Source organism: Erinaceus europaeus, chromosome 3, assembly GCF_950295315.1.
Source record: "Erinaceus europaeus chromosome 3, mEriEur2.1, whole genome shotgun sequence".
In the NCBI taxonomy this organism is placed as follows: Eukaryota; Metazoa; Chordata; class Mammalia; order Eulipotyphla; family Erinaceidae; genus Erinaceus; species Erinaceus europaeus.
Genome location: NC_080164.1, coordinates 9,639,064 through 9,665,838, shown reverse-complemented (window position 1 = coordinate 9,665,838; position 26,775 = coordinate 9,639,064). Strand labels below are relative to the sequence as shown.

The 26,775-nt window shown below is 47.3% G+C and overlaps 1 protein-coding gene across 1 annotated transcript; it reads left to right on the top strand.

Moving 5' to 3' along the window:
- The first annotated feature begins 9,816 nt into the window (after positions 1-9,816).
- LAPTM4A (lysosomal protein transmembrane 4 alpha) lies at positions 9,817-25,374 on the top strand. The gene is made up of 7 exons (XM_016191312.2): positions 9,817-10,073; positions 18,509-18,629; positions 21,450-21,526; positions 21,615-21,737; positions 23,123-23,218; positions 23,814-23,912; positions 24,733-25,374. Exons 1-7 carry the CDS (start codon positions 9,963-9,965, stop codon positions 24,805-24,807), a joined length of 702 nt encoding a protein of 233 aa, XP_016046798.1. The 5' UTR covers positions 9,817-9,962; the 3' UTR covers positions 24,808-25,374.
- Positions 25,375-26,775: the final 1,401 nt, after the last annotated feature.

Sequence of the window (26,775 nt, the reverse complement as noted above, 5' to 3'; positions counted from 1 at the left end):
CTCAAAAGACAAGGACAGGAAGATTCTAGAATTAGACAATTCAAAAAAGGTGAGTTGTATAGGGTACCCAGTTAGTTTCTGGGTTCATGTTAAAATCTTTCCCATTTTTCCCCCTTACACTTATAAGATTTTTTTAAAAAATTATTTATTTATATGTATTTCAGGAACATAATAACTTTTTTCCCTCATTTTGATTGCAGGGTTAATTGAGGGGGAAAGGTCTCTACTACAAATGGTGCTGGGAAAACTGAACCCTTCATCACTATTTTATAGGCAACATCAATGAGTGCCAGAATGCCAAACAAGCATTTTCCTCCGCACCAGCCTTACCATGGAGGGCTGGCAGTCGCCTAGACAGAAATGCTTCCCAGAAACCGGATGGACAACTGAAGTGGTGACTCACCAGCCTGAGAGAACAGTGGACCTGTTCCCCGGAAGTGGAGTTTTTGACCTCAGGACCACAGAGTGTTCTGTCAGGGCTTTTTGACCTGCCTTGAGCTTTCCTGTCTGACCTTGACTCCTTTACAATTCTGGTGTCACTTCACTGAAGAAATGTTGATTTACCCGATTCTTGCCCCAAGGGTACAATTCCACATTGCATCGAGACCTCAGCTCTCAGTCTCCGCTTGGCTTATCCTGCCTTAATCCCTCCCCACCTTGCTGTCTGTCTAAACTTTCTTTTTTTTTTGGAGGGAGGGAGCAGTGGGGAGTAGAGTCGGAGATAAATTGAAAAGGGGGAGATAAATAGACAGACAGACATTGCAGCACTGCTTGACCCCTCATGAAGCTCCTCCCACCCCCACAGAAGGGGAATAGGGGTTTGAACCTGGATTCTTCAGCGTGGTAACGTGTTCTACCAGGTGTGCCACTACCCATCTCTTGAAAGTTTTGTTTTGTTTGTTTGTTTGTTTGTTTGTTTTTACCAGAGCACTGCTCAGCTCTGGCAGGGGAATGAACCTGGGGCTTCAGAGCCTCAGGTATGAAAGTCTCTTTGCATAACCATTATGCTATGGTTAAGGGAATCTATTAATAATCATGATGACTGGAGTCGGTGAGGGTAGAGAATGAAAGGGATTTATTATTACACATGGGCCAGAAGTTCAGCTCAGCTCTGAGAATCTCCAGGCTCTGAAATGAGTTTTGTTTCTGTTTATATGACTTTTTTTTGCAAAAGCAGAAAAGCAAGCAGGGTTACAGAAACTGATGTAGCCAGGAGTTATTGGAAACGAGCAGGCAAGAAGTAAAAAGCCACACACAATAATTAGCTAAAAATAAAAAAGCCACACACAATAGTTAGCTATGGACATAATTAGGCACATTCTATGAAACGTTTCCTTGGTTTGCATCTTTATTTATCGACTGTCCCACAACAAAGTTCAGCCTGACCTTCATAGTCTCTGTTATCACTTCCTCATCCGGTGAAGGCCAGCCTGTAACACTGTACTAACCACCTACACCATCTCAAACCTTGGCCCACACTCAGTCTTTCTCCACATTCTGAATCCTTTATTCTATTTCCAGTCCTTCTGTCCCGTGTTGAGGCCTTCTTACAAATGTATCGCAATTATGTACCATCATATTATAAACACACACTTAAGACTTTAAGCATATCCTGGGGCTAAAATTTGGAAAATCCTTCTCACTATCTCCCCCACGCCCTTTAAACTTATTTTCTGTGAGAAACAATGCCAAATAGTAATGGTTCCACTCAGCTGAAGTTTATTTTCTATTCATGTGATCAACCATTTGTTTACCCATGGTCCCCTTCACTAGGTGATTCTAGCCTGAGGGCGGCCATCTTGCGATGTTGCCAGGCTGTGAGGCCACCGCGGTGCTCTCTTTATCTAGTCAACAGAGAATGAAGGGAAAGAGCACCTGCTTGAGCACACATATTATAGCAGTGTGCACAAGAAACCTGGGTTCTAGCCCCTGGTTCCTACCTGCAGGGTGAAAGCTTTGTGAGTGGTGAAGCAATGCTGCAGGTGTCTCTCTGTGTCTTTCTCCATCTCTGTTACCCCCCTCCCCTCTCGATTTCTGGCAATCTCTATCCAATAAATAAATAAAGATAATAAGACAATTGAAAGGAGGAGGAGGAGGAGGAGGAGGAGGAGGAGGAGGAGGAGGAGGAGGAGGAGGAGAAGGAGAAGATATCCCTCCACTACTGCCTTACCCTTCTTAAAAGCCCTGGTTCACTTGTGGTACATGTCATTCCACATTCCACATTCAGCTCATCTTAAGTCTTCACACAGCTGGGCCCACTGACACAAGAGAGACTGGACATGGGATACTGGGAAATCTCACCTGCTCTATTCTTGCCTTTACATTCCTGACTATTAAACAATTTGTTCTGCTTTATATCTTTTTAAAAATATTATTTATTTATTTTTGTTGTCCTTGTTTTATTGTAGTAGTTATTATTTTTATTGTTATTGATGTTGTTGGGTAGGACAGAGAAATGGAGAGAGGAGGGGAAGACAGAAAAGGGGAGAGAAAGATAGACACCTGCAGACCTGCTTCACAACCTGTGAAGTGACTCCCCTGCAGGTGGGGAGTCGGGGGCTCGAACCAGGATCCTTATGCCAGTCCTTGCACTTTGCCTGACTCCTTCTGCTTTATATCTTAATGAATGCTTTTTCAGCCATCAAGTTGCAGATGATACCATGACACCCACCTGACTTCCCTGGGCTGACGACCTCACCAATGTGGACCCCACTAGGCTCCCCAGAGCCCTGCCCCACTAGAGAGAGAGACAGGATGGAAATATGGATCGACCTGCTAGCGCCCATGTTCAGTGAGGAAGCAATTACAGGAGCCAGACCTTCCACCTTCTGCATCCCCATAATGATCTTGGGTCTGTGCTCCCAGAGGAATAAAGAATAGGAAAGCTTTCAAGTGAGGGGATGGGATAGGCAACTTTGGCGGTGGGAATTGTGTGGAATTGTACCCCTCTTATTCTATGGTCTTGTTATTTAAGAGAGAAAAAATAGCTTTATCTTTATCAGTTGAAGAGTTCAGGCTCACCCTAGTTTCTTTTGTTGTGGACCATCCACAATAGTTTTCCCCTAGAAATACTCTCCCAGCCACAGAAGAAGGACAGTTTTCTATTAGTGCCTTCAAGTTATTTCCTCTGAATAAGCTCTGCATATCATGTAAAAACATCTGGTAATACTCCATATAATCATACCCGTGCCCTTCTAACCAAAAGCTCTGTCTGTTCTCTAGTGACTTACCTTAGTCATCCTTCCCTGCTTCTTTCCCTGGGGCAGTGTCAGCTCAGGGAGCAGAGGCCTTAAAAGTGGAATTGAAGCTTAATTATTTAACCATGTTGAGAACAGTAGTGACTTTTGGCTTGTAGATTAACCAAAAATTTTCCCATCCCATCTTTATATTCTAGCTCATTTTCTTATGTGTTGTATTTATATTTTGTATGCATATATATATATATATTACTTTTTTTATTAGTGACTTAATAGTGATTGACAAGATTGTGGGATAAGAGGGTACAGTTCCATATAATTTTCACCACCATCTATGAACAACTATATGCCACCAAGCTAGAGAACCTGGAAGAAATGAATGATTTCCTAGATACCTACCAACTTCCAAAACTAAGTAAAGAGGAAGTGGATAACATGAACAGGCCCATCACAGCTAATGAAATTGAAACAGTTATCAAAAATCTTCCCAAAAATAAAAGTCCTGGACCAGATGGCTTTACAAATGAATTCTACAAAACTTTCAAAGAAGAACTAATACCTCTACTTTTAAAAGTCTTCCAGAAGATTGAAGACACTGGAATACTCCCTGCCAGCTTCTATGAAGCCACCATGACCCTGATACCAAAAGCAGACAGGGACACAACCAAAAAAGAAAACTACAGACCAATATCTCTGATGAACATAGATGCGAAAATATTGAACAAAATTCTAGCCATCCGGATACAGCAGTATATCAAAAAAGATTGTTCATCATGACCAAGTGGGGTTTATCCCAGGCATGCAAGGTTGGTTTAATATACGTAAATCAATCAATGTGATCCACCACATCAACAAAAGCAAGACCAAAAGCCACATGGTCATATCAATAGATGCAGAGAAAGCCTTTGACAAAATACAACATCCCTTTATGATCAAAACACTACAAAAAATGGGAATAGATGGAAAATTCCTGAAGATAGTGGAGTCTATATATAGCAAACCTACAGCCAACATCATACTCAACGGTGAAAAACTGGAAGCATTTCCCCTCAGATCAGGTACTAGACAGGGCTGCCCACTATCACCATTACTATTCAACATAGTGTTGGAAGTTCTTGCCATAGCAATCAGGCAGGAGCAAGGAATTAAAGGGATACAGATTGGAAGAGAAGAAGTCAAACTCTCCTTATTTGCAGATGACATGATAGTATACATGGAAAAACCTAAGGAATCCAGCAAGAAGCTTTTGGAAATCATCAGGCAATACAGTAATGTGTCAGGATATAAAATTAACATTCAAAAGTCAGTGGCATTTCTCTATGCAAACACTAAGTTAGAAGAAATTGAAATCCAGAAATCAGTTCCTTTTTCTATAGCAACAAAAACAATAAAATATCTAGGAGTAAACCTAGCCAAAGAAGTGAAAGACTTGTATATTGAAAATTATGAGTCACTACTCAAAGAAATTGAAAAAGACACAAAGAAGTGGAAAGATATTTCATGTTCATGGGTTGGAAGAATTAACATCATCAAAATGAATATATTACCCAGAGCCATCTACAAATTTAATGCTATCCCCATCAAGATCCCAAGCACATTTTTTAGGAGAATAGAACAAATGCTACAAATGTTTATCTGGAACCAGAAAAGACCTAGAATTGCCAAAACAATCTTGAGAAAAAAGAACAGAACCAGAGGCATCACACTCCCAGATCTCAAACTGTATTATAGGGCCATTGTCATCAAAACTGCTTGGTACTGGAACATGAACAGACACACTGACCAGTGGAACAGAATTGAGAGCCCAGAAATGAGGCCCCACACGTATGGACATCTAATCTTTGACAAAGGGGCCCAGACTATTACATGGGGAAAGCAGAGTCTCTTCAACAAATGGTGTTGGAAACAATGGGTTGAAACATGCAGAAGAATGAAACTGAATCACTGTATTTCACCAAATACAAAAGTAAATTCCAAGTGGATCAAGGACTTGGATGTTAGACCAGAAACTATCAGATATTAAGAGTAAAATATTGGCAGAACTTTTTTCCGCATAAATTTTAAAGACATTTTCAATGAAACGAATCCAATTACAAGGAAGACTAAGGCAAGTATAAACCTATGGGACTACATCAAATTAAAAAGCTTCTTCACAGCAAAAGAAACCACTACCCAAACCAAGAGACCCCTCAGAGAATGGGAGAAGATCTTTACATGCCATATATCAGATAAGACTTTAATAACCAACATATATAAAGAGCTTGCCAGACTCAACAACAAGACAACAAATAACCCCATCCAAAAATGCGGGGAGGACTTGGACAAAATATTCACCACAGAAGAGATCCAAAAGGCCGAGAAACACATGAAAAAATGCTCCAAGTCTCTCATTGTCAGAGAAATGCAAATCAAGACAACAATGAGATATCACTTCACTCCTGTGAGAATGTCATACATCAGAAAAGGTAACAGCAGCAAATGCTGGAGAGGGTGTGGGGTCAAAGGAACCCTCCTGCACTGCTGGTGGGAATGTAAATTGGTCCAACCTCTGTGGAGAACAGTCTGGAGAACTCTCAGAAGGCTAGAAATGAACCTACCCTATGACCCTGCAATTCCCCTCCTGGGAATATATCCTAAGGAACTCAACACACCCATCCAAAAAGATCTGTGTACACATATGTTCTTGGCAGCACAATTTGTAATAGCCAAAACCTGGAAGCAACCCAGGTGTCCAATAACAGATGAGTAGCTGAGCAAGTTGTGGTCTATATACAGAATGGAATACTACTCAGCTGTAAAAAATGGTGACTTCACCCGTTTCAGCCGATCTTGAATGGACCTTGAAAAAATCATGTTGAGTGAAATAAGTCAGAAACTGAAGGATGAATATGGGATGATCTCACTCTCAGGCCGAAGTTGAAAAACAAGATTAGAAAAGAAAACACAAGTCGAACCTGAAATGGAATTGGAGTATTACACCAAAGTAAAAGACTCTGGGGTGGGTGGGTGGGTGGGTGGGGAGAATACAGGTCCATGAAAGATGATGAATGACATAGTGGGGGTTGTATTGTTAAATGGGAATCTGGGGAATATTATGCATGTACAAACTATTGTATTTACTGTTGAATGTAAAACATTAATTCCCCAATAAAGAAATAAATTATAAAAAAATAATAAAATAATTTCCACCACCAGTGTTCCGTGTCCCATCCCCTCCATTGGAAGCTTCCTTATTCTTTATCCCTCTGGCAGTATGAACCAAAATTCTTTATGGGGAGCAGAAGGTGGAAGGTCTGGCTTCTGTAATTGCTTCCTCACTGAACATGGGTGCTTGCAGGTCGATCCATATTTCCATCCTGTCTCTCTCTTTCTCTAGTGGGGTGGGGCTGGCTAAAGGCCTGACAATTGCTTCTCCACTGGACATGGATATTGACAGGTGCATCCATACTCCCAGCCTCTCTCTCTCTTTTCCTAGTGGAGCAGGGCTCTGGGGAGGTGGGGCTCCAGGACACATCGGTGGGGTCATCTGCCCAGGGAAGTCAGGTTGGCATCATTGTAACATCTGCAACTCAGTGTTTATCTATTTATTGTGCAGAGACAGAGAGAAATCAAAAAAGGGAGCTAGAGAGGAAGAGAGATGGACAGCTGCAGCCCTGCTTCACCACTCTCAAAGCATGCCCCCTGCAGATGACGACCTTGGGCTTGAACCCCTGGTCCCTGAACATCTGTAACGTGTTTGCTCAACTGGGTACACCACTGCCCAGCCCCTCTCGTATGCCACATTATTTACTGTTACTATTGTTATTATCATTACTTTCTTTTTACAGCAAGGGGAATTAGCTTCTGGCCTTGTGCACGTGTGATGCCAATAATGATCAACCTTCCAGGTCAGTATTTTTGTTATTTTAGGAAGAGAGTGAAGGAGAGATAACACAGCACTGCTCTGCCATTCGTGGAGTTCCCTTAGTATCTTCCACAGTGCACCTATCTATACCAGGACTTAAACCCAGGACTTCACACTGGGCCAAGTGCATACTTTATCCGGTGAGTTACATTATATCAATGTGTGTGTGTGTGGGGGGGGGGGGGCTCCAGCATATGTTTCTACACCAATGCTGAGCAGCTTGCCTTTGACTGGATCTTTCTCATGGTTTATTTTAGACAGAAAGGGAGACACAGAGAAAGGAGAATTACCACAGCTTCACCTCACCGTCCACGGGACTCCCCCATACAGTGTGGTGCTCATGTAAAAGATACATACATGCTCTACCAGATGAGCTGTCACCTGGGCCACCTTTCTGTCAGGAGAAAATGGCATAGGGCCACACATCAGAATCACCTGGAGACATGGTTAAGCTTCCAGTGTCCCGGCGTCACACCCTAACAATTAATTCATTGTGACATTCCTTCAGAACGTCTGTGAGCAGTAGCCAGGCAGCAGTGATTCTTAAAGAGTCTCAGGTAATTACAAGGTGCTGCCAAGTTGTACATCAGCCCAGAGCCCTAAGGCCTTGCCATCTGGAACATGGAAGTAACCTTCCCTGTGGAATTAAGTCCTATAAAAATACCTGCCTTATAGAACTGTTTCCAGAATGGAATGATTCAAAATGAAGTGATGGGATCCATGCATAGAAGCCAGGAAGAGCTATGTAATTGTTGCCTGAAGATGGGTGAAGGCAGGAGAGAGAGAGAGAGAGAGAGAGAGAGAGAGAGAGAGAATATTGTAGCTACTAGTATGTGGCTATCCTATCAGCTAACGGATCTCCACAGTTATCGCACAGGTCATTCAGAATGAGTGAAATCATATGGGTAATAATGAATTAACTTGCAACCACCTCCCTTCACCCTTCAGTGTAGTTAAAATTGGGAAGTATTATCCACATTAGAGGAATTGTCCATGGACAAGTCCTGCTGACGTTAACAGTATCTCTGCTCCTCTGAGTTCACAAGACGGTAGGGCAGATCAATAAAAGATCAACAGGAGCAGCCCTCACTTCTTGCTGTCAATGGGTTCTTGGCAAATCTTGCAACAAAACAACGCATCAGTGTCAAGTGGCATCATTTTCTTTCTTTTTTTTTAATTTTTATCATCAACGTAAGACCAAAGAGAATCCGTACACTATTCAAGGACCTGCCATATATAGTTTCAGGGAATGCTCACAGGAGTTGTGCCAATGCATAACCTTTACTCTGGATCCTCTGTGGGCTTCAGCTAAGAATATACTTAGAGGTTGAGTGGAAGGTCTGCCTACTCCTTAAAAAAAGAAATGTACTTACAAAGCTATACACTGTGTGTGTGTGTGTGTGTGTGTGTGTGTGTGTGTGAAGAGAAGTCGTCTCAGGCAAAAATGAGTATGTGTCAAAAGTATTATTTACTGATAATGAAGGGACCAGTAAAGCACCCACTTACAGGGTTAAATCAAGAATGAGAAATGACCATTACAAACAGACGAGAAGTAACTTTTCCTAAAGGAGAATATGAATCAGTTTGAGAGTTGGAGTATTTTGTGTTGCTACTAGAGTTATCAAGAATTTCAGAAAACTCTGCAAAGAAAGACGAGTCCCCTTTGAAGAACACCCCAGATGATGTGACAGGGTGAGTGTGTGTGTGTGTGTGTGTACAGAGGGGTCTTTCACTTAAGACACCCAGTCAACACCTGGCTCATTTCACTAAGTTTCATCATAAATCTAGAGACCTGATTTACCTGAACTTGCCAAACAAACAGAATAGAAGTAAACAAACAGTTAAGACTTGTGAGAACGAACTATGGTGGTTCTCTTTGGGAGGTGGGAGGATGGGAATACAGAATTTTGGTGGTGAGTGTGGTGTGACACCAGACCCTGTAGTCTTCCAATCTTGGAACAAACTATTAGTAACAAATAAAAATATATATTTTTAAAAAGCCTTTCCCCATTAAAATGTCTCTGATGATCTGCAAACACCCAGCAGCTAGGCAGCACTTTCGCTTTATCTACTGATTTAATTTTTCTATAAATGACCCCCAGGCAGGGGGGAGATGGCATGCAGGAAGGAGGCTTCTCCAGCCCCCATAGCTGGTCCCGGGTTCCAGCCACCGCACCGAGAGGACACGCCCCTCACCGACCACGCCCCCACAGACCACGCCCCTCACCGGGCCCCGCCCCCAATAGTCCAGCGAGACGCAGAGGTCACGTGAGCGTCCGTCCCAGCTCCCATGATGTCTTTGGCGAGGGACGTGGCAACATACCCTCTCAAAAAAGCCATTCGCACTTGCTTGGTGCCACCTGCCCCGCCTTGGCTCGCCCTCTCGCTACTAAATGCCCCCTATTTCCGGCCACCCTCGCCTTGGAGAGCGCAGGCTACGCAGCAACACCCAACCCGCCCAGCCACGGCCTGCCCGCCGCCCTCGCTCTCGCTCTCGCCCTCGCCCTCACCCTCACTCAAGGGGCGGGGAGACACGCCCACATGCCCTTCTGATTGGCTGTGGGACCTTGTCAGTCTCCTCTTTGTCCCAACCAGGCGTCGAGCCCGCGCGTCCTTCTGCCCTCCCATTGGCTGATGTGAGGGGGACGTCACGGACGAGCCCATTTAGGTCGCGCGAGAGCAGCGCCCGGCGCTCAGTGCGCAGCGGCGAAGGAGCTGGCAGTGGCAGGGGCCGGGGCCGGGGGTGGGCTGGGAGACGCGTCGTTGGCTTTGGAGACGGCGACAGAGCTCTGCGTGTCCCCTCGCTGGGCGGAAAGCTTTTGTCAGCGGCCGGACGCACGACGTGGCCTTCGAGACTCCCGATGGTGTCCATGAATTTCAAGCGGAGCCGCAGCGACCGGTTCTACAGCACCCGGTGCTGCGGCTGCTGCCATGTCCGCACCGGGACCATCATCCTGGGGACCTGGTACATGGTGAGTGCGCGGGGCGGCGCCGCTGCGCATGCGCGGGCCCGGAGGGGGGGTGCTTCCCGGGAGGGGGCGCGGAGGAGTCGGGGGCCTCTCTCTAGGGGTGCCGCCCGAGTGGGGGGGTGGGGAGGGAAAAAATGGGGTCGGGAACAGCGACAGAGTGGGGAGGGGGCGTGGGGGGAGATGGGGGTGCAGGGGGGATGAGGGTGCTGGCGGGGATGAGGGTGCTGGGGGGAATGGGGTGCTGGGGGGATAGGGGTGCAGGGGGATGGGGGTGCAGGGGGAATGGGGGTGCAGGGGGAATGGGGATGCTGGGGGAAGGGGGTGCAGGGGGATGGGGTGCAGGGGGATGGAGTGCAGGGGGAATGGGGGGATGGGGGTGCTGGCCTTTAAGTGGGTTGGGGGTGGAGAGAGCTCTCGGAGGGTCGTACTTTGGAGACCTGATAGGTGAGCCCCCCCCCCCCCCCAGGCCAGTCCCAGGCCCCCTCCAGTGCTTCCTGGGACTGCTCGCTTGCGGATTGATTGATTGACCGTTTGCTGATTTATTGCTGTTCTCACGGAGTGCAGTGGGAATGGATCTTAGGCCGGCGGGTCCGGACCTGGAGGGGCAGCTCCGCCGCAGTGTTTGCGCTGCAGCCGCGGGGGCGGGCGGGCCCGGCTTTGTGGAGCGGCCGCACTGTGCGGGCAGCGGGCCGCCCCTCCGCTCCTGCAAACGCTTTGCGGCCGTCCACGTTTCGCATGCGTGATTTCCTACCGACTTGCAGAATGAGAAGATGACCGCCGGCCGGGGCCTAGTTCCGTCAGCTCCCCCCCGCTCCATTGGGGACTGCGGTGCTTCTCCCGTGGTCACAGATACGGGTTGAGGTTATCTTTGTCTATTGATTGTTTTATATTATTTTATTATACTATATCTCTGCCCATCCATCATTATTTATATATATATATATATATATATATATATATATATATATATATATATATATATATTTTTTTTTTTTTTTTTTTGCCCATCCTTTTTTATTCCCTACCACCCTTTCCAGAGCTAGCCTGGCGTTTCTTAATACGTGGCTCTGTCGACGCAGGGTCTCCGCAGAGGCCTCCGCAGCCTCCCGTTTGGCGTCCCGGCCATTTGCCTCCGCCGCTTTGTGCAGACCTGGGGGAGGGGTGGCGCTCGGTGGCACCTTCGTGTTCCTGCTGCGGGGCCTGTGCGGCCCGGCTTCCGCACCCTGAAGCCATCACCCTCTGAGCAACCCCCACGCGCCCCCGGGGACCGGCGCCTCCAGGATCCCTAACCGCCCACCCGGGGCTCTTAATGAATTAATTAATTCTTACATGAGCAGCAACCTCAAAACCGTCTGTATTTCAGGAAGTATATGCTTATGAGGCTCGGCATTGTCTGAGACGGCAGTTACAGCTCATTATCTTTTAGCTGATTTGCCATACGGAATCAGTTACTGTCATAAGCGGCCTTGTATTTCTAACTTCCTCCCCACCCCACTCCCCTAACTAAGGCCCCGCGTCTTGGGTTTCTTTTGTTTGCCCTTAATTCTGCCATCCACTTTCCCTCAATGAATAATTCAAAGACTTGGGGAACCTCAAGCCTCTCTTTACCCCCTTCCTCCCCTGTTCTCTAGAAGGTTATTTTCCTTCTACTTCAGTTGAGGGTCCATCAGCCAGGAATTTGTGCCTGCAAATTTAATCTTCCCGTCTCCCCCCCCCCCCCAGCCTTCCCACCATGCACAGAACAAAAGATTTCTAACTCCTCCTCAGAAAGAAAGTAATTCCACCCCAGTTTCAGCCATCAGAATATAATTGGCTGATTTCTTTCCAGGGTAGATTTGTTGTTTCAAAGGCTGTGAAGCCAACTCATAAAAAAAAAAAAAAAAAAAAAAAGGAAGAAAGAAATGGATAGCAGGAACTGTGTGTCAGACAGCAAAGAGAGATGCTAGTAAAGACGGGCATTTCTCCCCAGAGTAGCGAGTGAGACGTTGAAATCCATTTTCACTGGAAGCACTCTGTGAAGCTGTTCACACCTCTCTTCTTTCCCATTTTTGGTTTCACAATTTAGAAAGAAAAAATGCTGGAATGGTCTTGACTCTGGGCTTTCCTGGCTCACTGCAAGCTGCTTAAATGTCTTGAATTAAGAGGGGCATTGGAGAGGGGCCGTATGGGTGCACTTGCGGACAGGGGCCTCCATCACGTCGGCTCCACGCCGTCGGCCTTGGGTGTTCCTGACACCTGCCACGTTGAAGCTTCCAGGTATTTCTCGTCTTGAATGTGGCATCTGTGGCCTTGAAAAGATCTCTGGAGAACAGAGAGAAAAGTGAAACTTGTGGTGCGGTGACAAGGAAGAAGGGGAGATGGGAGCCCCGTGATGGTAGATTCTAATCAGGGTTCGAGTGAAAAAGGGCTTGTATTGCAAGTGACTTTCAAAAGGATAGCTTCTGTATAGTGCTGGAAAGAGACAGCCTGACTTGTGGGGAGACCACGTAGCATTTAGAGAAAGAGAACGTCTTGACCATGCAGCGCATCTGTTGTCAGAAGCTTCTTTTATCTTCATTTATTTATTGGAGACAGCCAGGGAAGGGGGGAGGTTGAGAAGGGAGAGAGACAGAGAGACAGCTGCAAAACCGCTTCACCACCCGCAAAGCTTTCCCCCTGCAAGTGGAGACCAAGGGCTCGAACCCCGGCCCTTGTGCTTTGTAATATGTGCGTTCAACCAGGTGCGCCACCACCTAGCCCCCAGAAGCTTCTTTACCGAGAAGTAGAAGTAGTGTGGAAGTGAGCCACCCTGTTCCAGACCAGGATGTTCTGTCCTCCGTCGGTGACTTTGTATCTGGTGGACTTCTGGCAACAGCTTGTGAGGGTCTAGTTAAGTCCCGGTAACTGTGACACTGCATAGCAAAGTATTCCTTGTGTGGAATTAAATCGTTCATCAGCCAGAGCCAGTTTCTATACAGTTTTGGGACAGGCAGCCGGCAGTGTGGGCTTGGGTGTTGTAGATTTGAGAGAAGCATGTCTGGTGAAATCGAGTTGAGGGAGTAATTGACTGCTTATGCACAAGGGCTTTCAATGAAGCCTGCAGCTCTGAAGTCCCAGGTTCAGTCCTTGGCAGCTGAGCTGTGCCCTGGCAAAGGAAGCCAAACGGAAAACCTGGCGGGAGATTGTCATTTCACAGAGAGCTCCAGCCTAGAATCCAGGTACGCATTTATTAAAGATACTGAAACCAGATGATTTAAAAAAAACAAAAAACACAATTTTGTTTACATTGTTGAAGTTCAAATGCTTGTTGAATCATTGAAAGTGTGCTTAACAGTTCGTTGCAGCTGGGCGTCTCCCTCACCGTTGAGAACACAGGGAGGGGCACTTGTAATAACTTGAGATCTTGGGAAGATTTTGTGACCTGGGTTCAAGCTGCAGGTGTCTTCTGTGTCACTGTCTGTCTCCATACGTGAGAATGCTTAGTCTTGTTTCATTTCCCACTTTCTTTGTCAGGCACTGTGTGTGTGTGTGTTCGCTTGTGTTCCTTCTCAAAATGTCTCCCCTCTCCTTCCCCCATTTACTTCTTTTGCAAAACTTTACAGCTAAGGAAAATCTGAAATGAAAGCAGCATAAAAATCTCCACTTAGCTGTTTCCGCCAGCCACATCTAGCCTGCTCCAGTTAATTTTTTTTAATAGTTGGCACAAGTGTTTGGTGCAACTTTTCTTGTTTCTCAGCCAGAGAGATCTGGTTTCATCTTTTTTATGTAGCTGGAAACGGTTCCACTAGCCTCTGGTGGGGAATGATTACAGAGTAGTGGATCTGTTTCTTATTTTTCTCCCCGCAAAAAGATATTTTCTTTGAGGGAGAAAGAAGAATACATCTTACTCTATAAAGTATGTAGTTAGCTTGTTGATTTGAGCATTTTGAAATGTTCACTAGACATTGGTTAAATGGTCAACATCAGAAGAAATGTGTATAATATATATATTTAAGTAAATTTTATAGAAAAACAACTTGATCTTTACCCACTAAGTTCTCTGATTGCCTGGCACCCTTTCTCCCCCTTTGAGCCCTGTATCAAGAAGGCTTGAGTAAAATGTGTGGTTTTAATTCCTGTCTATGCAGATGCTGAGTATTGACATGATTTGTTGTGGGGGAGGCTAAGGTTGATTTAAAAACAAAATGACCAACACCCCCCCCCCCAAGACTCCTCTGAGGTGGGTGAGGTAAGAAAGCAAAGAGGAATCACTCTGCGGCTGAATGCTGAGCGCTCGTTTTCAGAGAGATTTCACATCGCCAGACTACGAAGATAATTTTATGGTTGTAAGTTGATACACGGCTGTAAATTGATACGCATATCTGTGTTCAGAGCAGTACTGTCTGTAACAGCCCCGATCTGGAAACGACCAGAACATCCAGCAACAGGTGAGTGGTTAGGGCAGCTGTAGCGTGCGCGCGCACACACACACACACACACACACACACACACACAGTACTACTCGGCTGTAAGAAATGATGAGATTGTGGTCTGGGAGGTGGCACAGTGGATAAAGCATTGGGCTCTTAAGCATGAGGCCCTAAGTTCAGTCCCTGGCAGCACATGTACCAGAGTGATATCTGGTTCTTTCTCTCCTATCTTTCTCAATAAATAAGTAAAATTAAAAAAAAAAAAAAAGAAATGATGATATTGACTCTTGCTGCATCATTGATGGGCCTTGAGGTAAGCCAGAATGAGGAGGACAAATACTAGACCACCTCACTGGGGGGGGGGGGGACTTGAGAGCCAGAGGCACACTGCAGGGGGGGGACTTGAGAGCCAGAGGCACACTGCAGGGGGGGGACTTGAGAGCCAGAGGCACACTGCAGGGGGGGGACTTGAGAGCCAGAGGCACACTGCGGGAGGGGGGACTTGAGAGCCAGAGGCACACTGCAAGGGGGGGGGGGACTTGAGAGCCAGAAGCACACTGCAGGGGGGGGGACTTGAGAGCCAGAGGCACACTGCAGGGGGGGGGGCTTGAGAGCCAGAGGCACACTGCAAGGGGGGGGGGGACTTGAGAGCCAGAGGCACACTGCAGGGGGGGGGACTTGAGAGCCAGAGGCACACTGCAGGGGGGGGACTTGAGAGCCAGAGGCACACTGCAGGGGGGGCAGGGGGGGGGCTTGAGAGCCAGAGGCACACTGCAGGGGGGGGGGACTTGAGAGCCAGAGGCACACTGCAGGGGGGGGGACTTGAGAGCCAGAGGCACACTGCAGGGGGGGGGGGGACTTGAGAGCCAGAGGCACACTGCAGGGGGCGAAGCCTAGGCTGGGACCTTGCAGCAGAGCCCAGGACTCTCGGGAGGGAGGGCAGGGTGCCGACCAGTAGTGACCTTGGTGGTTGGTGGGTGTGGTGCTAGACACTTCTGGCTGAAGATAAGAAACTCAGCTGTTTGTAAGACCTGTGAAAACTGCAGTCATTACCCTTGGAAGATAGAAAGGTAGGGAGACAGAGCTTGGAGGGTGGATGTGCTGTGGAACCTTCCCCTGTAATCCTACAACCTTGTGTCCCTCTATAACCTGACTCCCCCCCTCCACACACACACATAAAGGAATAGAAGAATAGTAATGGTAACAGAATTAGACCTTATTTTGTTAACAAGCCATTTTTATTTGTGATTAATAGAGGATTACAAAAATGTGAGATCACAGAGTACAGGTCCACAGCACCCAAGTTCTGTGCCAGCCCCAACAATAACCACCAGGGATCTCAAAAAGTCCTAGAGACAGTTTACTTCTGGTTTTTTTTCTCCATCCTTCTCTCTCCCCCCCCCCCCCATATATATATTAGTAGTTGCAAAATGTATCATGGATCAAATAAAAAAACGATCAAGAACTTGTCACGTAACTCCAAATTTACGTCATTCAAAGCTCAAACTCAGTTTTCAATGTTCTTGATCGTTTTTTTATTTGATCCATGACACATTTTGCCTACCATTCGGTGGTATGAGTCAGTGCCTTGAAACGTCAAGTGTCAGGAATACTAGGAGATAGCAGAGAACGAGCCTGACCCACACAAAGAGGAGAAGCAGCCCCTGTTTCCTTATTTTATTTTATCGCTGTCCTCATACTACTCCTACTCGGTGCTTCCATGTGGTGGAGGGGCTGAGGTTTCTAACCGGGACCCTATCGCATGGCCAAGTGGGCATTCTATCAGTGATCTAGCTCTCGACCCTGAGATAATCGTTGTTTTTGTTTGTTTCTAACTAAATCCTCCATTTGATAAAAATACCTAAGTGGGGAAAATTGAGCTCCTAAGTACACTTGGTCCTCTTGCTTCTTTCACTCGGTAATTGTGTTGCAGACTTTTCTATACTGTTTGGAGCTTTTTAGCTGTGACTACTTTGTGAACTTTGCTGAATGGATGGCAGACTCATTTCCATCCGAGTACTTAATGTTGCACTAGACTTCTGTGATGTTCACTATTTCATCCGCCCAATTGTGTCAGCTCATGCCCCGTGTACGCTGGCCAAAACCCACTGCAGTGAAAATGGACGATGGGGGAAGGGCGGGGGATCAGCCTTCAATTAGGAAGCCCCTTTAGCGATGTAGATAGGATCGTCTTGGGTGAGACCTTCCAAGAGTTCAGGACTAAGTAGCTGCCTTTCAGAAACACTTCACGGCTGAGCATACTGGCTTCTTTTGTAAGACCTCAGAGCAGGGCCACGTAGGACTAGATAAACATGCTAAGAAGCCGGGCGTCTTAGAAAGGTCAGCTTTATACCCTGTGTCCTCTCCATGAACTTAGTATTTTGAACTTACTGTTTTGCTTCTTTGGTTTTAGCCCCCCCCCCCCTCCACAGAGGGGCTGTAATGATAACTCACTTCACAGGGTTGCCATTGTGTACATTTAAAGATAAAATACTGCTAGGTTTACCTCGCAGTTTGTGGAATATTTGTAAAACAGACGGAAGATATATCAAGACTCTTCTGACAACGAAAGAGTGTGTGTCGGTAGGGCTAGCCACAGAAAGTGCCAGGTGTCTAGGTAGGTCTGCACAGATGGCTGGAGGGGATTTCTAGGTGGAAACAGACTTTACCGGACTGTCACTTGCCTCTTGGTGGGGCCCTGGTCCGGTTCTTTTCCGGTCACGACTTAGATCCTGATTACAGTGCTGGTCATGTTGTCCAAGGCAGGATACTGAGAGACGCAGATCTGTTGGATGTCAGGATTGAGACTGAGAAAATCCTGACACTGGCAGAAGCCTGATGCAGTGACGCGTCCTGACGTTTGGGTGCAGGCTGGTGGTAGCTTGGTGGGAGATGGTGTGGGGAAGACTCCCGGCTCTCGAGGGAGTTGCAGATTCTGGTGTGCCAGAAGGGGAGGGAGGCAGTGCAATTGGCTGAGGAAGTGGTTCAACTGGTAGAGTGTCGGACCTGCGATCCCAGGGCTCCCGGTTCTGGACCAGGGGCCACGGGCACCACAGCGGGTGCTGTAGCTTCTCTCGCTGCCTCTCCGTTGCGTGGATCTCCTAGGTGAATCCTTTAAATCTGTATCTCATTAGGGAAGTGGCCTAAGTACCTAAACGGTTATTCTAAAATAGACAGTATGTGAAGACACAGGCAGCTTCCCCTAGGTGTTCAGAGGAGTATATTTCTTCACAAGGAGAAGCTGATTGTCTCAGAAGCTAAGATTCGTAGTTGAAGGTTAAGTGACATGATCAGAAAATGTAAGGCGGGGGTCGGACGGTAGCGCAGCGGATTAAGCGCACGTGGCTTGAAGCGCAAGGATCGGCCTTAAGGATCCCGGTTCGAGCCCCTGGCTCTCTTGCTACCTGCAGGGGAGTCGCTTCACAGGCGGTGAAGCAGGTCTACAGGTGTCTATCTTTCTCTCCCCCTCTCTGTCTTCCCCTCCTCTCTCCATTTCTCTCTGTCCTATCCAACAATGAACAACATCATCAACAACAATAATAACCACAGCAAGGCTACAACTACAAAAGTAACAAAAGGGGGGAAAATGGCCTCCAGGAGCAGTGGATTCATGGTGCAGGCACCGAGCCCCAGCAATAACCCTGGAGGCAAAAAAGAAAAGAAAAGAAAAATATAAGTCCGAGAGTCCAGCTCAAGGAAGAGTTGTCCAGCACTGCTGAGGAGATAGATGCTGCGTAGGGACTTCTGGCTTAGCTAGTGGAGCCGTCTGTATCTGGTGAACGATGGCAGTTGGAGTCACTACAGTTTGACATGCCCAGAAATTCTGAAATTGGTGTAATAATAAATGTTCCTCTGGACGTGATCAGTTGGTACTGACTATCTTCTATTTGCCCAAGCTGCTTTTGTTGCTTCTTGTGCTGTATCTTTGTTGCTTCCAGTGAAACTGTTGGGAGTGTGGGAAGCCGTCTGGCGGCAGTGCGATGGACTGCCTGCCGCCCCCCCCCCCCACGGGTCCTGAGTGTCACTGATGGGCTGTCCCGTCTCTTACAGGTCGTCAACCTGTTGATGGCAATTTTGCTGACGGTGGAGGTGACTCATCCAAACTCGATGCCGGCTGTCAACATCCAGTATGAAGTCATCGGCAACTACTACTCGTCTGAGAGGATGGCTGGTAGGTTTTGCAGTTAAAGATAATGCCTGCTACACACACACACACACACACACACTCTCAAACACACACACACACACACACTCACACTCACACACGTAGAGGAGGGTTGGTGAAATTTGACTTACGTTGTTCCATTCTCTGAGACAGAGAAGCATATCAGTGAGTGTTCTCAAAGATGTCAGTCACGGGAGTCAGGGCAATAGAGCAGCACGTGGCACGAAGCGTAAGGACCGCCTTAAGGATCCCGGTTCGAGCCCCCGACTCCGCACCTGCAGGGGAGTCGCTTCACAGGCGGTGAAGCAGGTCTGCAGGTGTCTGTCTTTCTCTCCCCCTCTCTGTCTTCCCCTCCTCTCTCCATTTCTCTCTGTCCTAACAACTACGATGTCAACAACTACAACAACAATAAAAAACAAAGGCAATGTGGTCTGGGAGGTGGCGTAATGGATAAAGCATTGGATTCTCAAGTATGAGGTCCTGAGTTCAATCCCCAGCAGCACATGTACCAGAGTGTTATCTGGTTCTTTCTCTCTTTCCTCCTATCTTTCTTATTAGTAAATAAATAAATATTTTTTAAAAAAAACAAAACAAGGGCAACAAAAGGAGAAATTAATTAATTAAAACTTAAAAAATGTTCAGTCAAATATAACAGGGAATTTCTGTTAAGAGACAGGGAACTGGAGAATTTCTGAGATGCATGCTTGTGTACTGTGGAGAGTGGAAGGGAAAACAAAGCAGAAGGCTGACCCTTTGCCGGGCAGCTGACAGGGTGGCCGAGGAGGGGAGGTTTGTTCACGGCAGACAGACAGACGGTACAGTCAGAATAGGATTTGAATATCTGGTGACTCTTGGTCAGGGTCACAGTTGTCGGTATATCTCCGTTTGGATGAAGACCTGCATTTGAAGTTAGAGAGTAACCCGATTCCCACGTGTGCTGCGTTCCTAACGTTAGACAATCTTAATTGCCATGTGTCTAGATAATACTGGCTTTCGTAGTAATACTCAGTTAGGGTTGAGTATTATTACACGCATGACTTCATAATTGGAAACCACAAAAGGTTTATTTATGAACAAGAGGGTGTATCACTCTGAAATATGTACCACCAGGAATCAAACTCAGGACTGGCACTGTGAATCGATTGCTTCTGACACCCTTTTTTTTTTTTTTTTTTTCTTTCTTTTTTTTCTTTTCATTCGATAGGACAGACAAATTGAAGGGAGAGGAAGAGAAAGGTAGACACCTGCAGACCTGCTTCACTGTTCATGAAGCATCCCCCTGTAGGTGGGGAGCAGGGTGTGTCCAGCCCTATCTATTGCACCACCCCTCAGGCCACCATTTGATGATGTTTTAAAAGAATTTAATTCATGTGGGCTGCAAAGAACATAATGGTTATGCACAGAGACTTTATGCCTGAGGCTCTGAGGTCACAGGTTCAGTTCCCACCACCACCACAAGCCAGAGCTGAGCAGTGCTCTGGTGTGTGTATGTGTGTGTGTGTGTGTGTACGTGTGTCTTTCTTATTTAAATAAATAAAATTAAAAAACAATTTTATTCATATGCATTATTGCCCACGTGGCTAACTTCTAGAAATCAAGCGACAATGGAAGAACTTGATCTTCTACTTTTCTTTGGTCATCACTGTTAAGTCGCCTATGTATCGTGGCCACCGTAGAGAAGCAGATAGGTTTTTTTGTTAAGCGTTTGCTGATTGTAATCTCCCAAAGCTTTCTTTATTCTTGAGAGAATGAAAATACCTATTTCTTGGTCATGTGGTCATTTGTGTCTCTTGAGAAGTTGAAATTAAGTCTTTTCCACAGACCCAGGGAGATAATCAGGTTGGTCTTTGAGAAGAGTGAGGGTTTCGTCTGCCAGCCGTGTGTATTTCTGCGCACAGGACTGTGCGACACGTCCGGAACTTGCTCGCGTCTGCCTCTGACCTCATGCTCACTCGGGGTGTGTGCAGGCACGCAGGGCCTCTGGAGGACCCGTCCCAGTGTGGCAGCCAGTGGAAGCAACCCGACGTCCCCGGCTGCCTGCCTGGACTTCGTGTTTTGTTTGCTTTATTACAGTTTCATGAACCGCCGAGAGCGTTTTTTCTTCTGGGAATCAGGTCTGATTCTCGCCTGCCGCCCGTTTCCTCTTTGATTTTGCTATTTGCTGCTTCCGTGCGAAGCCTTGAACTTGACCTTTTAAGAAATCAAATACGCGTGCAGTGAGCTTTGCATACAGATTCTTGGAACTTCACTCCTTGAATTATGAATTTCCCTTTCAAGTTTGACAGTGCCATTCTTCTTAAGTGTCATCTTGCTGGCTGCAGGCAAGTTCTTTAAAACCTTAACCTTCCCACAGCCCTTCTACTAGGAAACACTGGAGTCCGTTCTCCTGTTACTGAGTCAAGGACCAGCTGTCGATAAGGTTTATACGTCTGGGTGACACACGACCCTGCTGTAGGACTGGGACTGTCCTAATCATTCCACATTATCGGTGCCGTTCAGATGATTTTATTTTACTTTGTTTTATTTTGAATAGAGACACAGAGACATTGAGGGAGGGGAGAGGGAGGAGAGAGGTAACTAACTGCAGCATTTGCTCCACGGTGTGCGTGTGTGAGCATGTGTGAGCCCAGGTTCTCAAAAATTATAATATGCGCTCAACCAGGTGCACGCTGACTGCCTGGCCATCCGTAGCCTTAGATTATGTTTTACAGCCACTCTTGAAAATGCTCAGACCTGTGTAAACCAGCCCCAAAGCTCTATTTTGTCGCTGAGAGCTGCGTTCCTTTAGTTCTGTGACTCAATGGGATTTTTGTCGGTTTCCCGTAGATAACGCCTGTGTCCTTTTTGCCGTCTCTGTCCTCATGTTCATCATCAGCTCCATGATGGTGTACGGAGCCATTTCTGTAAGTATCACCCGACGGTTTCTATTTTCAGAGTTTACCTGCAGTGCTGAGCGTTTTCCGTGTGTGTGATGTTAATTTTCTCTTGCAGTACCAAGTGGGCTGGCTGATTCCGTTCTTCTGCTACCAACTTTTTGACTTCGTTCTCAGTTGCCTGGTTGCTATCAGCTCTTTCACTTACTTGCCAAGAATCAAGGAGTACCTGGATCAGCTAGTAAGTGCAGATGCTGGTCAGACGCGGCCAGGTTTTACATAGAAAATAGAATAGAAAACCGGGTTCCCCTCTAGGCCTACTTTTTCATTATTGTTATTTTATTATAGCTGGAGGAGGGTGAAGGACACGGGAGGGAGAAACTTCACAGCACTGCTCTGCCACTCACAAAGCTGCTGCTTCTTTTTTTAAATATTTATGTATTCCCTTTTGTTGGCCTTGTTTTATTGTTGTAGTTATTGATGTCATCGTTGTTGGATAGGACAGAGAGAAATGGAGAGAGGTGGGAAAGACAGAGGGAGAGAGAAAGACAGACACCTGCAGACCTGCTTCACCGCCTGTGAAGCGACGCCCCTGCAGGTGGGGAGCCGGGGGCTCGAACTGGGATCCTTAAGGCGGTCCTTACGCTTTGTGCCACGTGTGCTTAACCCACTGTGCTACCACCCGACTCCCTAAGCTTCTTCTTTGTATCTCTGTATTATACCAGTTCCTGAAAAGATGCAGGGAATTTGGGGTTTTTTTTGCCATCACTGCGGCTTGGTGCTAGCTCCACTACTCCCAGGGGGTCTCTCCCCTGCCCCCCCCCCCCCAGTTTTTTATAGAGGAGAGAAAGGCGTCTGCAGCATTGCTCCACTGCTTGTGAAGCTGCCCCTGCAGGTGGGGGTTGGGGGCGTGAGTCGGGTCCTCCTGCATGTTCAGGGTGTGCTCAGCTGGCCAGCTTGCTCATCCCAGACCACAGGGAGGCTCTTGGTCCCACCTAGTACACACCCGGCGGCCTGTTTGCTTTCTGCCTCCCTCCCTCCCTCAGGAAAGCAAGACGGATGATTGGCTTTTCAGGAAAAAATGGCTTTTCCTGTATACGACTAAATGGGCCTGAGTATTTAGCTAAGTTGTGGCCCCTCTTGGCTAAGGGGCTCAGTGACCCCGGGACAAATGTGGGGTCTCCTGCAGGAGCCTTGTCCCCCCCCCAAAAAAAAAAAAAACAAACAGAAAGACATCAAATGAAAGTGGAGAAGAAGAGTTCAAACTGCTCTTAGAGGTTTTCTGGGCTTGTCAACAGCGGTGTGCTGTGGTCGGTAGTGAGCGTCATAGCTGTGCGACTTGGGAGCCGCCCTGCTTTCGTTCTTTCTCATTCAGATTTTACGAGAATATCCATTCTGCCTTTGTCTTTCATTCGTACTTGTAACATGCTCGCTAGGTGGCCACAAAGTGCAAGTGACAAGCGTGTTTAGTTACTAAACTTTAGTTTGATTCTCCCAGAGTCCTTTGGGGTTTATGGCAAACTTGAACAAGAGGCACAAGGGGCATCACCTGCCCACCCAGGCCCATAGGCCCTCCCAGCACCCTCTGTTCTGACGCTCCATATCGCATATCGCCCCTCCCCATAGCCCGATTTTCCCTACAAAGACGACCTCCTGGCATTGGACTCCAGCTGCCTCCTGTTCCTGGTCCTTGTTTTCTTCACCTTGTTCATCATCTTCAAGGTGGGTCTCAGCTAGAGGTTGGGGGCTTCGGGTAGGGGCTCCGCCCAGGCTTGTTGCCTTGCGTGCTTGTGGTTCTCAGGGATGGTGTCTGTTCTGAGCCCGTGGGAGAAATCCCTTCCGGGGAACTTTATCTCCCCGCCCCCCTTGCTTCTGAGGAACAGTTGGGGATGCCAGTGTCCTTGGGAGTAATTGTGGAATTGCTTCCTGACTGAATTGAAAATCTGTTCAGAGTTCCGAAACGATAAAGTGATTACCAGGCCTGAACTGAAAGCCAGTGTCTGTTTTCTCTGCACAACTAATACCACTTGGCAGCATCTGAACAAGAGCCGGCAGCAGGGGAAGGGCCTGGTCTGTGCTCGGTCCACCTGGCTGCCAGCTCCTTCTCCCAAGAGAAAACGTGGGGAAACACATCCCTCCCTCTCCTCTTTAAGGTAACTTATTTCCTTTCATTATTTACCGGAGTGCGACTCAGCTCTGCCTCATGGCAGTGTCAGGTATTGAACCTGGGACATCGGGTGCCTCCGGCGTGAAAGCTTAACGTGTTTTGGTAGTCTTGAGTTTCTCACACATGTAAATTCTGTTTGTGTTACTTTAGGCTTACCTGATCAACTGTGTTTGGAACTGCTACAAATACATCAACAACAGAAACATGCCAGAGATTGCTGTGTACCCTGCCTTCGAAGCACCTCCACAGGTAAGTGGCCTTCGGCTGTATTGAGGCTTAGCCGCTGTCTGGGGTTGCAGGAGGAGAGCTGGGCTCGTGCGCTGCTGCTGCTGCTGCTGCTGCTGCTGCTGCGGCTGCTGCTGACCACTTCCTCCCTTCAGGGCCAAAGCTGTGGTTTGGGCGGGAATCGTGACACTTGGCATTTCCTGCTTGTAAGCTGGGGTTCTCGGGCAAGGAGGCCCTGCACTGCTCGCCTCATCAGGGTCACTGTCAGGTGTGATTCATAAAGGAGGGATCTCAGAGAGGCATCTTACCAGGGGACCAGACAGGGAGGCACGAGCAGTGCATTTACGTGGCGCCGCCGTCACGTTTCGGAAGGTCGTGTAGGTCAGACCGCCGCATGTGTCCTCACCCTCAGAGGACGTGTCCCCAGCACCTGCCCCCTTGGCTGCAGGCTGGTGAGACCCAGGTAGAGGCTTCCTTCAAGGCCCTTCACTGGGACCCTCAGCCTGGAGACCCATCCTGGGTGTGGGTAGTTGGCGCTGAGACGTCACCACTCACTTGGGGAGAAGGGGGGCGTCACCACTCACTTGGGGACAAGGTGCTTTTTGCAGCATGGAGGTTAGTCCGGAAGCAGCACGGCCTGCTTCAGTCTCTTTCCCCTCGTCCCTCCCTCAGCACTTTGCAGTCTGGGGAGACCTCAGCTGCTGGGAAGTTGCAAGGTCCTCAGCTCTGCTCCCTGGATTTGCATGTCACTGCTTAGCACGGACTGTCCGAAATCTGTGCTACTTCAGGGAGGACTTGCAAGGAGAATTGACTCTGATATGATTTCCTTCTCCTCTGCCCTTAGTATGTGTTGCCAACCTACGAAATGGCGGTCAAGATGCCTGAGAAGGAGCCCCCGCCTCCGTACATCCCTGCCTGAAGACATTCTGCCTCTGTCAGTAAATCCCATACCAGCTTCTCGTCTTGTTTCCTTTACAGAATGCTGCACTACAGGGCTCTTCAAACTCATTTGATATACAAGTACATTTTACTCTGTTGAAAGCATTTATTTTCAAACACTAACAAGCTTTTTGAATATCTCTTAAAAGTATTTTGTTGTGTTAAGTCTATTACATGCGAGTAGTTTCCGAGGACAATCTAGGCGCAGCGAGAATAAAGTGCCGTTGTTTCTGCCTTTAACGGGGTGGGAGGGGATAATCTCCACATATATTCTTTTTTAACTTTGCACTTTCTTTACATAAGAGTTTGTATTTTGGTTATTAGCTGCCCTGGATACTTCCGGGAAGTAATGGATTAAGTATCCAGGGCAAGTGAGTTGAGTATCAAGAATCTGAAGTTTTCACTTATGAAAACAGGGGGAAAAATATATATATTAAAAAAGCTACCATAACATTTTAACTTGACTGCGGAAGAAGGTTTGCATGTTTCTAACTTGTATGTGTTTCCATCTCTGTGAGAAGATGCTTTAATAAAACTCTTCAAAAATCACTGTTGTCGATCGTGTTTTTATTCCTATCTTTTGTTCTGATTTTTGGCTTACTGCCCTTTTTGGTAGCCAGTTCCTAAAGCTCCTTGTGTGACCCAGGTTCGAACCCCAGGCCCATATGACAGGTGCCATGACCCTGGGGGATGGGGAAACTCGTGCTGCGGTATCTCACTCCATCTCATTGTCTCCGTGGAAAAAGCAACTGAAGTCTCCCCTCCCCAGAACCCCGCCCTACTAGGGAAAGACAGAAACGGGCTGAAGGTGTGGATCCACCTGCCAACGTCCATGTCTGGGGGAGAAACAGTTCCAGAAGCCAGACTCCCACCTTCTGCACCCCATAAAGAATTTTTGGCCCATGCTCCCAGAGGGATAAAGAATAGGGAAGCTTCCAGCAGTGGAGGGGATGGGACACGGAACTGGTGGTGGCAACTATGGAATTGTCCCCCTAGGATCTTACAGTCTTGTTAATCATTGTTAAATCACTAATAATAGGAAAAAAGCAGCTCCAGAGTGTGGAAATAGCATTGTGCATGTGGGAGGCCCTTGCAATTCGAATGGCAGTGAGTTTTCGTTTTTTGCTTCCTTGGCTTCTATTAGAAAACATTTCTTTGGGGACTGAGCAGTAGTGCGGTGGGTTAAGCGCACAAGGACCGGCTTAAGGATCCTGGTTCAAGCCCCCGGCTCCCCACCTGCAGGGGGTCGCTTCACAAGCGGTGAAGCAGGTCTGCAGGTGTCTTTCCCTCTCTGTCTTCCCCTTCTCCATTTCTCTCTGTCCTATCCAGTAACAACAAGGGCAACACAAATGGCCTCCAGTAGCAGTGGATTTTCATAGTGCACGCACTGAGCTCCAGCAATAACCCTGGAGGTAAAAACTAAATTAAAAAAAAAAAAGAGTCAGGCAGTAGCACAGCGGCTTAAGCACACATGACGCAAAGCGCAAGGACCAGCGTAAGGATCCATGTTTGAGCCCCTGGTTTCCCACCTGCAGGGGAGTCGCTTCACAGGCAGTGAAGCAGGTCTGCAGGTGTCTATCTTTCTCCCTCTCTGTCTTCCCCTCCTCTCTCCATTTCTCTCTGTCCTACCCAACAGTAACAACAGCAATAAAACAAGGACAACAAAAGGAAATAAATGATAAAAAGAAAAAGGAAAAACATTTCTTCACCCCAGTGACTCAGGGTTATTTTAAAAGTCCAGATGAAGATAGCATTTGAATCACATACCAGAAGCAACGCTATAGGTGGTTTAATAGAAAAAGTCTCAGTAGTTTGATAAGCTAATCTCCAGAAATCAAAACTGCACCATGGATGTTGGGTATCCCGCCAGCTCCCCCCTGCTCCATTGCTTAGTGCTGTGGTCTATTTACATAATCATTGTTTTGCCTGAGACCCGCCCTGCCTGCAG

Bases quoted from the DNA above. Each gene is read 5' to 3' on its own strand.
- LAPTM4A (XM_016191312.2), top strand. From the start codon at position 9,963: ATGGTGTCCATGAATTTCAAGCGGAGCCGCAGCGACCGGTTCTACAGC. The intron at 18,630-21,449 runs GTAGGTTTTGCA...GGTTTCCCGTAG, and splicing joins CTCGTCTGAGAGGATGGCTG to ATAACGCCTGTGTCCTTTTT. The intron at 23,219-23,813 runs GTGGGTCTCAGC...GTGTTACTTTAG, and splicing joins CCTTGTTCATCATCTTCAAG to GCTTACCTGATCAACTGTGT.